We start from the raw sequence: 12,014 nt of genomic DNA, 5'->3' as shown, positions 1-12,014 counted from the left end.
TGGAAGCAGCCCAGGAGAGAAAAGTGTGCTGCAGTAAGCAAAGGCGGAAGGGTGAAGGCATGTAAACCCTTTGACATTAGACATGGGGGTATAAGATATGAAGTTTGTCCTGATGTATTTCTCACCTTGTTTCCTCACTATATCTTGATTCTTTCCTTTTAGAAGTATACGATTTGCTTTTTGATTTTTACAGGGGGTTACAGATAAGAGACTGACTTGAGTTTCAAGAGATCTTTGATTTTTAAACACTGTAGAGTCTGTAAAAATTTTAAGAGGAATTTTGAGGTTGGACTGGATGCATTTTACATTATAATATGGCCACAAGCCTCTGGGGAACAGGAAATGGCCAATGAAATGGGATTCTACAGGCTCATGTATTTGGATATTTGATCCTTAGTTGAGGAATTGTTTGGGAAGGATTGGGAGGTGTGATCCTTCTGGAGGAGGTTTGCCACTGGGGTGAGTTTTGAGTTTTCAAAAGATTTGAACCATTCCTGGTATGTTCTCTACCTCCTATATGCAGACGTGAGCTTTCAGATATTCTCACTGCCATGGCCGCTAAGCTTGGAAACTATATGCCCAATTACATGTTTTTATTTATAAGTTGTCTTGGTCACAGTGTTTTGTCAGAATAGTAGAAAAATAACAAAGACAAACCTTGAACAGATGATCAGAGATGAAAGTCTTATGACATCGAGGTCAAGATGTCAAAAGTGCAAAGCAGGGTTTGGGAAGTAAGTAAAATGTTTGCCAAAGAGTCATAAGGACCCAAGTTCAAGGATAAGTTCAATCCTTATCACCCACCCATGTAAAAAGCTAGGTATGGAAGAGTATGTTCATCTCAGGAGAGGCAGAGACAAGCAGATTCCTATGTCTGTTTGGCCACTAGGCTTTTAATAGGCCTACAATAGGCATAGTTTAATTAGTGAGTTCTAAGTACCAGTAAGAAATCTTGCAGGGCCTTTAATCCCAGCACACAGAAAGCAGATCGCTGTGAGTTCAAGGTCAGCCTGGTCTACAGAGTAAACTCCAGGACAGTAAGGGACACAAAGAAAAACCCTGTCTTGAAAAACTAAAACCAAAACAAACCAAAACCTAATCTCAAAAACCAAGATGGATAAGTCCAGAGCCACAATATCTGAGGCTGAATTCTGGCCCACAGTACATATGCATATACTATGCATACTGTGTAAACACACAAGTGAACTTCTGTACACACAGGCAATCTTGACATACAAACACGCACATGGCTACATACAAAAATATGTAGCACATATCACAAACATATGTAACAAGAATAAAATACTTAAAAAAAATTAAAACACCACAAAAAAAAAAAAAAGAGCCTGGCAGTGGTGGCACACATCTTTAATATCAGCACTTGGGAGGCAGAGGTAGGTAGATTTCTGAGTTCAAGGCCAGCCTGGTCTACAGAGAGAGTTCCAGGACAGCCAGGGCTACACAGAGAAACCCTGTCTTGAAACACCCCACAACCCCCACAAAAAGGAGTCTGTAAGGGATTTGTCAAAGCACCTGTAAAGACAAACATCAGACCAAAGTTGCTATACCCAGCAAAAAAGATAGTATTTCAAGACAGATACAAACTAAGACAACTCAAGACAAGGAAGCCTTAAATAAATACTTAAACACAGAGCAAGAAGAAAGTTTCAATCTTAAAACTATAAACATGTATACATTTCATGAGAGAAAAAAAGACAACCAAAAGAAATGAGAAGAAATCCATCATGTTTAACACAAACCCCTTTCAGAGACAGGAAGAAAAGAACAAACAACAATTTAACCTAAACAGAAAACAATCAATTTCACAGAAATTACCAAATCCTAATTCAGAAGTAACCTTCAATGCAAATGGCCTCAACTCACCAATAAAAAGACAGATTAGCATAATGAATGAAAAGACCTAGAGGGTAAGAAAGATGGCTTAGAGGTTAAGAGCATACAGTGCTCTGATGCTATGGGCCCGTGCATGCTGGCATTCGTACATGATCATACATAGAAATAAACATTAAAAACAAAATAAAAGTATCAAGACAAAATTATCTACTGTTTACAACTCAGCAAAGATACCCAAAGACCAAGAATCAAACGATCAAAGTCAACCTATCAAGCAAAATGGAAGCCCAATACAAATTTGCATAGCCAGTCTGATAAAACCCAAATTAGAAGTGACCAAAGTCACTAGATTTTACAACACCTTTAGTTCCTACACTTGGGAGAGGCAAGCTTATCTGTGAGTTGAAGGTCTACATATCAAGTTGCATGCCAGTTGGAGGAGCTATAAAAAAGATAAAACAGTAGCTATTGAGAAATGCTTAGTCAATCAAAGCAGTTTTCCCAAAGCAGGAAGCAGACAGATATGCTGCTGGCATAGAAACTGAGATCTTCACATCCTGATCCATAGGTAGGAGGCAAAGGGTGGGAGGGGGAAAGAGACAGACAAGACAGACCAGAACTGAGAGACTGGGCCTGGCTTGGGCTTTTGAAACCTTAAAGCCTACCCATTAAGCAAAATAAGTAGAAAGTCAAATACTTCATGTTTCCTCTCACATGCTGAACATAGATTTAAATGTTTATGTGGTGTGTGTTGGTCAGGAAACTAGGAAGGGAAATATGAGACCTTAAAGGAGGCAGAGGAAAAATGGGAATGAAGAATACATGACTTGAAAGCAGAAAACGGCACTGAGAAAGAAGAAAGGGAGGTGGGGGATGAAGAAGAGCAGCAAATAGAGAATGGATAGGAATAAGATACGGTGACATATATACATGTATGAAAATACCAAAATGAAACCAGTTAGTGTGCATATACTACACTGAAAATTAAACCAAAGGGAAGCGTTTACACTGGCTGGGGTAAAGAGGGAAACGGAAAGTCAGTCTGAATAGATACAAAATGTCATGTTAGAATTACAGTGACTGGCTAATACACAGAGAGGATGATTGCACAACACTGTAGATATATGTCACTCCACTGAACTGTGTACTTTAAAATGATAAAATTCACATTATGGCCACTTGCCACAATAAAGGAAGGAGAGGAGAAATGAAAAAAATTCAAACCTTCAATTGTTCCACTGGGAATAAAAAGAAGGTGAAATTGTCAACTTCCTAAGTATACACAAATACACTAATGTGTCTTCCTAAAATATATGGCTGACTATGAAGTAATGAGGCAAACTAGTATAAACAGGTTCATCTGACTCATATTCAGATTTCATGAAGTAATATGGTATATGAAATACTTGTATCTATAATGTAAGTCCATCACTATCTGCATCCTGTGAACAAATAACACTAATAACAGAAAAAACTTTATGTTAATTTTGCTTTGAATTCAGAGAGTAATTCATAGCTCAAAAGACTTAAACTAAGTACCAACTATGATGCTAGGCTCCCTCACAAGCTTGTTTCTCATCTAAAATCTGTGACTTAGATATGTCCTCATCTTGCTAGTGGGAAGCAGCTGAATAATTTATCAGGTGTATGCAAGCGGTAAAGATACATTTTAAAAGGTTGCTTTGAGTAATAAGTCAATGTAAGAAATGGTAAGATAACTTGGCAATTGTGCTTGGTTTTAGTCAGTTTCAACAAAAACAGCTACACTTGCCGTCTAATATGGCTTCTTTGGATGCTTTCAAGCTTTTCTCATGTTTATTGTTACTAGATTCTAATTCCACTGCAAATGGACAAAAGACTAAGTTTTTATCTTTGGAACACAAATAGGCTGTTAAGCACTGCATCATAAATAGTAAACACTCAAACAGACATTGATTTTTTGTAATTCTGAAAATAAAAATGATTTAAGAAAATTTCAGGTATTAAAATTCTCTCATCTTAAATAATCTATACCAATGGAAAAATACATATTTATTACCAACAAAGTCGAATTTACAACATAGTTTTAATCAATTACAATTTCACAAACAAGAGTGAAGTGATGCCCCTCACATGCTATAGGCTTATGTCCAAGGCTATTGGAAAGCAGCAAGAAATCTCTTTTTGGGACTGGAGAGATGGCTCAGAGGTTAAGTCTACTGGCTGTTCTTCCATAGGACCCAGTTTTTATGCCCAACGCCCATATAGCAGCTCACAACTATCTTTAACTCCACTCCTAGGAGATCTGATGCTCTCTTCCAGCCTTAGCAAGTACCAGGTATACAGACATACATGTAGGCAAAACATCTGTTCACATAAATAAATCTTACAAAAAAAAACCCTTTTTGTTTTTTTGAAAATGAGAAACCTTTTAATAGAGACTGTCCTTAGGCAAATCAATGTAAACATTTAGTCATTAAAAATATTTGTAACCATCAGGTTTTAAATATTTTATTTATCAAATTAGGCTTTTACTTGGGATTTTTACAATTTGAATGTAATTAAAAAAAATCAACAGTTGCAGAAAATGACATTATACTATGTTTGACTATTTTTAATATGATAAATGATACATAATTTATCCTTCACAGCCCAAAGTTCAATATAAAACCAAACATCAATTTTGCTCTTTGAAAGCTTATAAGCATAATATGGAATTATTTTTGGCATATGTAAACTGAAATGGATTTGCTGATGTGAGTTTTAAGTATGTTTTGTTTTTCTTTCACACTGATATGATAAAACCAAACTACATCAAGCACGTATCAGTGAAGATATTATATCAGAAATCCAAGCAACAACACAAATGTTTAGTAATACCTCTCACTAATATGCTACCAAGTTTTTAATTTTTTTGACTTGTTCATGCTGATAAAAATGTTATTAAAAATATCTTTATAGTACATATATGAGACTTAGTTTAAGAGGGAAGGGTTCTTTTACAACTTTTAAAAAGAAATACACCTTCTAAAAAAAAATTTCTAAGTGAGAGGACATAAACTCATGTTCCATTATTTTTTAACCTAATAAGAATGTAAATTTCATTGGCTATTACAATAATATACAAAGCCCAAATTTTATTCAGGCTAGCAAGTCAAAAAAATAATTTTGTCAGTACCATCAAAGATATGGTTCAGTCCACTATTCAAAGACATTTCTATTTTCTTTCAAGATTTAGTTTTTAAAAGAACAGAATATTAATTAGCATTCTCAGAGAAAAATAAATGGCTTTCAATTAATATTTTCGAGCTGGAAGAAAACATTTAGATGAGATTTTTCTAAAATATTGGGGACTTACAAATTCTAAAAACAGGATTTGAAACCAATCAATTCTTTGCCTACATTCTTTACATAGCACTGAGAAATTTCAAATACAAATTGTAAAAACTCGTATATGAAATTTTAAGAAAAATCTTACTAAAAGTAATTATAAAAATGCTTTTTAGAAATTTAAGATGTAAAATACATTTGACTTTAAATTAAACAAACAAACAAACAAACATAAAAACTCCACTACGACACTTATACTTTAACTACTGTCACTTGATTTCACTCTGCCAATGTTTGGGCCACATTCTGTATCATCTTTACCTTGTGACCTCTCAAAGGCCTCCTGTCATTTTGAAGCCCCATGTGTATATGTTTTCCCAATTCTCTGAAATAACAATAAGTTGCCTAAAACATATTTTCTACAAAAATAAGGGAACCTTTTTTTTAAACACAAAGAAATGAACAAATCTTCCGTAAATCAGCATCTATTAAGCAGACATTCCTATACTAGTTTTTAAAAACTAAATATAATACTGGAAGAAAAGTGGGACTTCTAATTCTGAGTTGCCTTTAATCTTTCAAAAGTCAGAATGTTCTGCAACGAGCACTCAGTGCTTCTGTAGTTAGTAAATGTTCTGTGAAGAAAATCTCATTCTGCCATACCTGTGATTTGCAACAAGAAATAGCTCTTTCAGTTACGACACATGAAACTACTCAAACTCATGACTTCCTGCCTCCCCCTCCTAAATGCTGAGCTAGACGTGGGCCCCACACCTGAGGGGCAGCACAAAGCTTCACACAACAATCCCGTGCTCAGAGGACTAAGACGACAAGGTCCACCAAAACTGAAGACTTAGTTTTCACTAGAAAACGTTCCAGAGTCACTGTGGTCTCCACTTCAACAACCTATTTGTCTTTAAAAGCAAGTTTCCAAAAATAACCAATCTTTCTCTTTCAATAAATCTGCTAACTTTTATTCACTTGAGCGACACGTATAAACAGTTAGACGAAAAAAACCCTCAGAAGGCCCCTCCCTTTCCTTTCACTGAGAAGGTTGAGTGAAGGTAATCCTTCGCCGACGCCTTTGAAAAGCCTTTAAATTCCATCGGTTTGGTTCCAGCATGTGAGGACCATTGTAGACAAACAATACTGTCATCTTTTCAGAATAAGGAAGATTTTGTAGAAGCTGTAAGGATTGAAACAAATTGCCATATAATTAATGTATATACTAAGAAACAAAGCTTTTCAGCCTTATATATGTTCAAATTCATCAACTCGTCAGACTATGATAAGCATATCTGAAGCCCGGCCTAATTACTGACATGAAATATCCAGCTGCATGGAAATCCTCTCTATTCACAAGTCAACTAGGACTATATACTTCTAGGCACTCTGTGGAAGAGTTGCACTGAAAACACTTCTCAAACTTCTATGGCTACACACTATACTGTGACAGACTGGTAGTTTGAAACATGTGAGGGAGGTTTGGTTTCTAAACCAAGGAGTTTGGTGGGAAATAGAATAGGGGCAGATCTGAATAGCCCACAGAACTCATAAAAGATGAATAAGTTAAAAAAATGTACATTTAGGTGGACCCTCCAATGAATTACTTATGTTTAGTTGAAAAAGGGAAAAGAGCGTGATTACTAATAAAAACAAATTTAAATATATTTACTTGATATCTTACCCACAGCACTGTATTTAACAAAAGGAAAATTCCTATTTCAGTAGTTCTAGATTATGGAAAATTCTCTATTAAGATTACGATGCTGTTGTAAAAGCTGATCTCTCAGTACAAGACACTGGGTACTTAGGGCCAGGGTAGTGGCAGTGGGCAGTCAGGACAGGAGCAGTATGTGGCTAGAGAGTTCTGGGGCTTGTATTCCCAGCAGTCTCTTAGCAAAAAAGAGCTTTTTACCAAGGGCAATGAGTATCAGAAGCAAGAACGAAGTCTAAGTTCTGGAACATTATGATGTACCTCCTCTATCACTTCCTTAGATGACAGACGACGTTTCCAACTATGTATGTCACTCAACTTGTCCCTCCTATGTATGTAAACATTACCATAATCTGTTAGCTTCACTGTTAAGAGTTTTCCTGCTCATATCTACATCTCAGCCGCAATCTGTTCCAAAATTAAGACACAGGGGGGCATCTAAGCGCATGACTCCTGTGAGTGTATCATTACTGACCTTCGGTGTGATGAAGAAATACTGGGATGTGTTCTCTTTACAGGCAGTGTTCACAACCATTTCAAATACTCTCCGCTCATTAATTGGGTCCATACCCTAGAAACATAGAAGCAATGACTGTTACATTTGCATCTATTAGAGGGTGCAGCTCCCCCAATAGAATTACTGTACCTGATTAATTTCATCAACTACTCTGAATGGACATCTGTTAAGCTCCTGAAGTGCCATCAAGTATAGCATGGTAGAAACACTTCTTTCACCTCCACTCTGATGATGAGGAGTTAATTCATGCAGCTGAGTACTACTGCGAAATTTTACTCTAATCCGGATTCCATATTTATCATAATCTTCCTGTAAATCATAAAAAGTTGAAAAGTGAGTGCTTTCTCTGGTAATTTCACTCAATATTTACAAATATACCAATCATAAAAGTAAATGTAAACAATTACTCCCTAAACAATTTAATAGTCCCCAAGTGCCTACATGGATGTGCATATACACAAGTATAAATTTTAATATAAAAAAAGATTGTATTTCATGTTCTATAACTTTTGTCAACTCTGAGACCAACTCTAAGGTTTATTTACTCCTCTTATCCATTCCAGGTCATTCAGATTCAGATTTACCGTAAGAGTGAAGTATCTAACACTAGTTAAAAGCTAACTAGTTAAACGGTCTAAGTGTCTAATCAAGAGAGATACAGTACAAGAAACAGGTAATTCAACAGTCATAGTTTTAAAACATATAAAGAAAATAGGTAAAATTAACTTCAATTGTATATTTTATTTAATTTTTATATTTTCCCATATTAAATCTTTGAAGTTATATGTATGTAGCATGTATTCATAGCAGAGGCCTAAGAGCAGCAAAAAGTGTTTTATTTATTCACTATTTTAATTTGGGTATCATCACTTAATTATAAAGAAGGTGTGGCAATTACTTATGGATGAAACAGAATGCCAGTGGAATGGGCCGGTTCATGCGATGCCACTTCAACAGTGGTTCCAGTCCACATTCTTTGTAAGACTGTCACCACCCCTAAGTGATGCCATTTATAACTGATGTGGTGTCTCCATATTTTAGAGGAAGAATTGTGTATCAACTCTCACACTAAGTGGCTGAATCTTACTACCCTTTCCTTTAGATACATATCCATAGCTACTATTGGTGCTGGCAATCCTTTTCCTTGAGTCGTTTCTGGAAGTATGCTGCCCCCATTGGTTACAGTTTTGGCTGCCTTACTTTCAACAATACTTTGTCAAACAGCACAAGACGCTTTCTCAAAGCTTGTCCTGCCAAGTGTGGACTCTGTTCTTGCTCTGCTACTGTAAAGAGACCCTGTGTTTCATTCAGTTCTCACACATAAGAAAGCAAGATCTTCCTTTATGAACCACAAATTGCTTCACCCATAAATACAAAAGGACTCAGGTAACGCCTTAAAAATTTAGAAACAGTACTTTTAATCTGTTCACCTTCCCTTTGAACTCCCTTACCCGAAGAAAACAATGACATTACTATAAAAATTTGTAATGGTTTTAATTTCTAAGTTACTTTTAAACCGTATTTCTTCATTGTCATTGATGGCCCTTTTTACTGCTCATTCTAGTCTAGCTTCTTCCATCTCACTGAAGGCTCCAGTTAAAGAAGCCAGTTCTGGACCTACTACTGAGGAGGCCAGAACAGAAAGGGGACAAAGGGAAAGGCTGAGAAGAGGGAAGGTCAGAAAGAACACACTGAAAGGGAAGAGAAGTTTTTCTAGAGTAGTGAACTGAAAACAGATTACTGAGAACAGTACAAGATGAAGGAGGAGCCCCATGCAAAAGATACAATTATAAATGGATGGGATTTCTGTGACACAGGCCTCACCTAGTCTCTTTGACCGCATTTATACCCCACACAGTCAAGCTACTGACAAACATCCAATTGTTACTTTCGGCAGGATGATGTTGCCAGTAATCAAATTTATCTAAGAGCTTAGGCTCTGTCTAGGATTAGATAAGAAGTCTGATTTTTTGCCACTTGATAGCAATGTGACCTTCAGTAAAATTACCATAAGTTTCAGTTTGTTTTTTAAGTAGGACAGACTTAAATTCCGGCTTCATAGGATAGTTATAAGAGATTAAACAGCTGGGGGTGGGGTGGTGATGAATGCCTTTAATCCTAGCATTTGGGAGACAGAGGCAGGTGGATTTTCATGAGTTTGAAACCAGTCTGGTCTACAAAGTGAGTTCTAGGACAGTCAGGGCTACACAGAGAAACAATGCTTCAAAAAACCAAACCCAAATCCAAACCAAAAAGATGATCTGAAGAGATTAAACAAGATAAACTTAGGAAAGGAAGCATATCAGAAATATCCACCCATTTCTTAGTTGCAAGGCAAGGTCTGTGTGGTAACTGCTATGGAAGAGTCTAAAACCTCAAACCTAGGACTTATAATAAAATGGTATTTCACAGGTATGCTTCATATGTAGCAGACAGGAGCCTGTGAGCCAAACTCCTCAAAGAACAAAATGGTGCTATTTTGTCTTATATGTAAAAAAATGAAAATGACCATTTGCCAAAATCTAAAATTTTAAAGATATTAAAATATTCTTAATAACTTGACTGTTATTTAAAATAAATTTCACCTTGAAAACATTTTGACACATACAAGTGAGAATAAATGACCTTAGTGTACCAGCAAAAACTTTGAACTAAGATCAAAAGATGGCTAGCCTTTTGTCACTTACACTCCTACCCTACTGATTCTACTTTCCCAATTATTTTCAAAGAGATCCAGTCATTCCTTCTTCCTTCTCTTACTCGCTTATAGTGCTGGGAACTGAAGTCAGGGGCTCATGTAGCTAAGCATACATCATCATCATTACATCTCCAGCCCTTCTTTACATAATTTTTCTTAATGAAAAATTTGTTTTATTCAAAATAGCAGTGCATAAAACTGTAGTTCAAGGAATTAGCATATTACCTATTATCTTCTAAATTTGTGATAAATAAGAAACTAAGAAAACCCAGCATGGAAGCAAGGTAGGTAGAGGCAAGATCGTCAGGAGAGTTCAATGTCATCTTTGCCTATACCACAAGTTCAAAAAATTAGAAAATACCCCTAACACAAAAAACAAACTCAACCTCATTAATATAAACTATATTTCAGTTGCGTTTGCTCTGAAGTTGAGCAGCGGTACATTTATAAAGCACTGTACTCAGTCGACATAGCTGAATAATCATCCCCTCATACTGGCTGAAAAACAGCAAGGCATTAGCCACTTCAAAAAACACCACCCCACCCCTAAACCAAGCAAATCTAACATTAGAAACCCATAGGTGGTCTCTTTCCTCTTTCCTTTACTGAAAAAATAATTTTTCAGTAAGCAAAATTTTCATGTATAATTCCAAAGTAAATAAATTTACATGTACCCCTTGGACATAATTAAAATTACTGGTCATAAAATACATCTCAAATGCAATTACCTCGTTTTCTGTATGAAGATCAACTTCACCAGCACACTGCATGGAACTAAAAAAGTTGCTGAACTTCTCATTGATTTTTTCTACTAGCTCCTTTAAGGGGTTCAGCCACCTTTCTTTCACCTACAAGTAAGAGACAAAACAAAACCACAAACTGAAAGCAGTATTATCCATTCGGATATAAAACTTTACACAAAACAAATTTTATAATAGAGTCAATCTGGTTATAAAAATACTTTTTGTCTCAGGAGCATAAAATTTATTTTGTGTAATTTGTACGCTCATCCCATTAATGGTAAAGACATAAGAGAAAGGACAAAAATTACCTGTGAAATGTTTTCCCTGTATTCATCTAGTTCAACTTTCTTCCCTTCTAGTTCTTCATTTAACTGCTGTATTTCTATTTCTCTTTTTGTATACTCCTCAACGACCTGTTCAAAACAATTCTTTAAGAAAAATTTATCAAAAGATAAAATATATATAAAAATTTGCATTAATTAAACTACAAGCTAAAACTATCATTGTGTTGCATTATTTGTATACAATTAATTTGTTACTGAATATTCAAAGTCTTTTTAATCCTTAAAAAAATACACACTGCTGTACTTCAAGTTAACTCAACTATTCTTTTTATAAAGAAAAGGCACAGAACACTGTGTTCCTTAGGAAGAGTATTTAAAATTCTAATAGATTCAGAATCTGGCATTTAAGGCATTGTTCCTGCTGTCTAGCTTATTATTACCCAGAGCTCCAGTACAGTGTGGGAGGCAAGTACTGGAAAGAACTGTGTGTGTGTGTGTGTGTGTGTGTGTGTGTGTGTGTGTGTGTGTGTGCGTGCACGCGCGCATAGGCATGTAGGTATGCATGTGTGCACTGAGGAAGATAGCAGTGTAAGGAGTATAGGATGGAAACAGAGAAAGAGGCATACCAAAGGACTCAGTCCTGTGAAGCAAGAAGCTCTTGATCTTTCTTCAGTTAATAATGCATCGATTTCATCCAATGTGTTTGGGAGATCTTGAAAAGCCTAAAGAGGAAAAAAAAACTATCATTAAAAATGGAATAGTGAAAAGTTTTATTAGAACAGTTAAAAGAAAGTAATTTGCTACATATCTTCTATCTGATTAATAGCATGCTAGCACACAGCAATACAAAAGAATTTTAAAGAGGACATTTTCCCTTTAAAAAGCTTACACT

At 35.7% G+C, this 12,014-nt stretch overlaps 1 protein-coding gene across 5 annotated transcripts in view; it reads right to left on the bottom strand.

Moving 5' to 3' along the window:
- Positions 1-3,857: 3,857 nt before the first annotated feature.
- The window catches only part of Smc5 (structural maintenance of chromosomes 5), a 64,037-nt gene continuing 55,880 nt past the window's right edge, over positions 3,858-12,014 (bottom strand). For 3 of the 5 annotated variants that reach the window (XM_028764057.1, XM_028764054.1, XM_028764056.1), the window contains 6 exons: positions 11,749-11,844; positions 11,147-11,266; positions 10,824-10,943; positions 7,527-7,706; positions 7,356-7,451; positions 3,858-6,349 (listed from right to left, as the gene is read on the bottom strand). In XM_028764057.1, coding sequence (XP_028619890.1) covers positions 6,206-6,349; positions 7,356-7,451; positions 7,527-7,706; positions 10,824-10,943; positions 11,147-11,266; positions 11,749-11,844 — 756 coding nt within the window. In that variant the 3' untranslated portion in view covers positions 3,858-6,205. The remainder of the gene's footprint in view (positions 6,350-7,355; positions 7,452-7,526; positions 7,707-10,823; positions 10,944-11,146; positions 11,267-11,748; positions 11,845-12,014) is intronic. The other 2 variants (XM_028764055.1, XM_028764058.1) reach the window with 1 other exon arrangement.

This window comes from Grammomys surdaster, unplaced genomic scaffold (assembly GCF_004785775.1).
Source record: "Grammomys surdaster isolate TR1022 unplaced genomic scaffold, NIH_TR_1.0 141, whole genome shotgun sequence".
NCBI classification, from domain to species: Eukaryota; Metazoa; Chordata; class Mammalia; order Rodentia; family Muridae; genus Grammomys; species Grammomys surdaster.
The sequence above is the reverse complement of the archived record's forward strand: the minus strand, read 5'-3'. Positions and strand labels throughout refer to the sequence as shown.